Source organism: Nicotiana attenuata, chromosome 6 (genome assembly GCF_001879085.1).
Source record: "Nicotiana attenuata strain UT chromosome 6, NIATTr2, whole genome shotgun sequence".
Taxonomy (NCBI): Eukaryota; Viridiplantae; Streptophyta; class Magnoliopsida; order Solanales; family Solanaceae; genus Nicotiana; species Nicotiana attenuata.
The window spans coordinates 95077695-95082305 of NC_031994.1; the positions used below are offsets into that span (position 1 = coordinate 95077695).

At 43.0% G+C, this 4611-nt stretch overlaps 1 protein-coding gene across 1 annotated transcript; it reads left to right on the forward strand.

Moving 5' to 3' along the window:
• LOC109228388 (uncharacterized protein At5g01610-like) lies at positions 3503-4410 on the forward strand. The gene has a single exon (XM_019393527.1). It carries the CDS (start codon positions 3655-3657, stop codon positions 4156-4158), a length of 504 nt encoding a protein of 167 aa, XP_019249072.1. The 5' UTR covers positions 3503-3654; the 3' UTR covers positions 4159-4410.

Consider the following 4611-nt stretch of genomic DNA (forward strand, 5'->3'; position numbering starts at 1 on the left):
TCGAATTGTAACCCGTTGTGAGTTCGAGTGAGGTCGAACTTTCCTTTCGCTTGGCTATGGCTGATGGTCGTAAGGGTGTAGATTCGAGTGAGGTCAAATTGTAACCCGTTGTAAGTTCGAGTGAGGTCGAACTTTCCTTTTGCTTGGCGAAGGCCGATGGCCGTAAGGGTGTAGATTCGAGTGAGGTCGAATTGTAACCCGTTGTGAGTTCGAGAGAGGTCGAACTTTCCTTTCGCTTGGTGATGGCCGATGGCCGTAAGGGTGTAGATTTGAGCGAGGTCGAATTGTAACCCGTTGTGAGTTCGAGCAAGGTCAAACTTTCGTTTCGCTTGGCGATGTGCGGGCTTGGTGGAATGGTGAGATTTGCCTGTTGCATTGCTTTTATTGGAGAATATTACTCGTTGCTGTATCGTTTATGCGTGCGTCGGGGTGAGTCCCGGTTTATTTAATTTTGCTTTGATTGGAGAGTATTGTGCGTCGGGATGAGTCCCAGTCTATCTAGTCCCTTCACTGGATGGACGGGCGATGAATTTTGCTTGCTTGTGCTTCTGGGCACCCTGGGACATGATTAATTCGAACAAAGATCGGGCGTGATTCATAATATTTAGTCGGCTGAACCAGCATAGGATTGCCATGGCTAGAATACGTGCAAGCTTTTTGTGCTTACGTTCTTCCTGCGTCAGAGAGACTGTATGTTCCATGGGCTCACCGTCCAGTCCCAGGTTGTGGAGGTTGTTTCTTAATAATGTTGGCTTGCTCTGAGCCGTTTGTCTGTAATTCGCAATATGGTACGGTGTGGAAGGTTTTGCTCGATCGTTGCTTGCGGGACGATATGGTGCGAAATGTCTTCCTGGCATGTTATCCTGGTGGCGTTTGTTCCTAGTTCGCGCACCTGGGAGAGTACTCATGTTCCTGTCCCAATCCAGAAAGAAGAAATAAATAACAAGTTAAAACCAAACAAAGTCATCTATTACCTTGACCTGATTGGCTGGCGAGGTAAGAGGGCGGCTGTAGAATGACTCATTCAATCCCGTACTCGAATGACGTTTTCAAATTTGGTATCCCCGTGCTTAGCTCCGTCGTTAGTCGAGTTTGGACTTCTTACAGACTGATAACTTACTTCGTCCGTTGGGATCTCGAACTCGAGTCCCGATCCGATCCCGTTCGGGGAGCTTCCTTCTTTATGGTGGGCCAATAATAGCATGCTCGTATGAGGCATCTGACGAGGGCTCGGTTGCCGGTATGGGCACCGCAGTGGCCTTCGTGTACTTCCTCAATGACGCGTCTAGTTTGGTTTGGTCCTAGGCATTTCGCCAAAGGACCGCCAAACGTTCTTTTGTATACGTCGTGGTCTATGATGTTGTATCTGGCCGCCTGCATTCGAAGGTTTTTGGCTTTCTTTTTTTCTGATGGGAGTATTCCCTCCTGCAAATATGTTATAATATGGTTGCGCTAGTCCCAAGTTAAATTTACAGAGTGTACCTCAAGTTGGTCTATTGACGAGTGGAGGAGGGTAACCACGTTTTCTTTTCTAATTTTTTTGGTTGCTGCTGCTAACTTGGTGAGGCCATCTGCCTTGATGTTTTGTGCTCGAGGTATCTGGTCGAGTTGACATTCATCGAATTCTAGCAGTAGTTTATGAATTTTTGTCTGGTACTTTTGTAGCCTCTGCTCTTTGATTTGGAAAGTCCCTGTGACTTGGTTGACAACGAGTTGTGAGTCGCATCGGAGGATGACTCGTCGTGCTCCGTACTTGAGAGCTAGCTTTAGTCCTACTATCACGGCCTCGTACTCGGCCTCATTGTTAGTCATATCGGGGCACCGCATGGACTAGCGGATGACTTCGCCTGTTGGGACCTCGAGTACGAGTCCCAGTACAGATCCTGACGCATTAGCAGCGCCATCGGTGTATAGGACCCATAGGTCGGGTAACCCCGGAGAGGTACGAGAAGTTTCCTGCTCGGCCTCAGGCATTATTTTGACACTGAAATTGGCGACGAAGTCGGCCAGTACCTGCGATTTTATTGATGTTCGCGGCTGATATGTTATATCGTGCTCGCTCAATTCTATGGCCCACTTGGCCAATCTCCCCGACAACTCGGGTTTATGTAGGATGCTCCTTAGGGGGAAGGTCGTGACCACCGATATGGGGTGGCATTGAAAATAAGGTCTAAGCTTTCGTGAAGCTCTGACCAATGCCAAGGCCAACTTTTCGAGGTGAGTCACTCCGCCTGGGTGTAGCACTCGGCGTCACATTCTCCCCGTCTTCTCTGTCACGCTCGTTGATGGTGTCCAAGAGGTTGGTAGTGACGCCCACTACTGCTTTCTGCCTTTCATCTCCTTTTTCCTGCCATTGTTAGTTCGTGCAAGGGAGAAAAAGATGGTTGTTGTCGTTTTTTTTTAATCTAGAAGAAACTAAAATTTTAACTAGAAAATCCCTACAGACGTCGCCAAATTGTTCGACCAAAAAAATTTAGACTTTTTGTTGAACCAATTAAGTAAGAAGATTTTAGGTAAATCCTAGCCAAAGATAGTTTACCCTAGATATTTGTTAGAAGATATGAGTAAGCAAACAAAGCAAGTATAAGATTTAACTATAACATTGATTAAATCCCATTATATAAGAAGAGGATGGTGATTTTCATAACATTAAACAACAATGAAGAATACATAGATGAAGAGGGTCACCGATCTTTTACAAGGTAGAACCTCATATATTTGTTATGATGAGACAAGCGATATGAATTGAGGATATGAGCTTCCTTGCTTCTTCCTCCTTCATGGGAGAGAGAGATGAAGACCCCTCCTCCTCTCGAGGAACATGTCTGTGCGTAGATTTGTTTTCAGCCCCATTTCTTCTTCTTCTCACTCAGTTTATATACTAGGTCTTCTCCTTTACCCAACGGTCATGAACCATAGTACATAAGTCGTTTGACTATATTACGGGTTGACCCTTCGAAATGCCGTAACATCCAATTCGCCGCTCAAGCGTTCTGAATACGTGACCTCGGCCGCGGCCGAGGTGCATGTCGTTATAGCGTTGTACGGTTACAAATTTGGCCCAAGTAACTTTTTTATCGTCCCTTCCCACGCAGGTTCTTGGCCGGTCAGATTTTGACCCATACAACTACCTCATCTAAATTGAAACGGATGAGTATATTTTAATCGCATGGCAACAATCCATCCATTCTTTTTCTAGAAGGAAGAAGTACAACAACAATAATTATGTCACAATATTTTCCAAGCTGCTAGAGTCCACTTTAGGAATTCACATTTTTTTCAATATTCAAAAACTTAAAGTTCTCTAATAGTACTCTATTACCTTTTCTAAACAAACTGAAATACCGAGTCCAATGTAATCAACATTTGGTGGTAACAAGGAAGAATTACTACTTTAAAGCTTGAGTTCATACTCAAATTCTTTTGTCTTAAACAATGATTTAACTGATAGTATGAAAATAAAATTAGACCGAACCGGTATATCCACATTCCACACAATAACCTAAGAAAGGAGAGTACAGAAAGTCATAAAGATAACCGAACGGTCAAATGCCTCTGCTCCTCAAATATAACTCTCCAACTACCACTATTTCATATACATCCTTAAACGACATCCTCTTCTTTGTCAAAGTAAATTATTTCAGTTAATCTAATATGTCTTCTTTATCAGTTCATCGCTTATGCATTTTCTTCTTGGTCCTCTTCTCAGCAGCATTAGCGGCAGTGGGCAGCGACGATTTGCCAACAGCATATGAAATTTTGGAGGAGTACGACTTTCCAGTGGGTATACTCCCGAAGGGCGTGACTGGCTATGAATTTAACAGTAGCACCGGCAAGTTCGCCGTCTACTTCAACAAGACATGCAGCTTCGAAATCGAGAGCTACAGCCTCCGGTACAAGTCCAAAATAACTGGAACACTTTCGGAGGATAAACTCAGCAACTTGAGTGGCGTTCAGGTGAAGCTTCTTTTCTTCTGGGTCAATATTGGGGAAGTCGCTCGTGTAGATGACGAGCTTGATTTTACCGTTGGGATTATTTCTGCTGACTTTCCTATTGATAACTTCTATGAGTCACCCCAGTGTGGATGTGGGTTTGACTGTGTGAATTCAGGAGTAAAAAGTACCGGCAATTTCACTCAACTCGTTTCTTCCTCTTAAATTAATTAGTAATCCCTTTCTATTGTATTGTTTATTGCTGTTCAGTTTAATCTTGTTAGCTCAGATGGCACAATGACTATAAGCTAGCTTCCCTCTTGCTGTAATAAAGGTTAAAATTGAAGTTGGATATACAATTCCAACTACTAAAATTCTCGGATCTTAAGTTATAGGAGTGGTATATATTATTAGTGAAAAAATATCTTTGTACTATCTAGTCCAAAGTATATATACATGTAACCCTTCTTTGATTTATAATTTTGAAAAAAAAAAAGAAGACAAATTATCTGCCACAATATATATATATAGTCCAAAATTGCCCCTCTACTATACTATATTGTTTACTTCTGTCACCGTTATACTATTTGTCCAATCTAGCCCCTATCGTAAATCAACTTTTAAAAATTGTCACTAACCCTAACAGATCTACACCGTGACAGCTGACCCCCTCAATTT

What these genes read in the sequence shown, in the direction of transcription:
- LOC109228388 (XM_019393527.1), top strand. Translation starts at nt 3,655, where the DNA reads ATGTCTTCTTTATCAGTTCATCGCTTATGCATTTTCTTCTTGGTCCTC.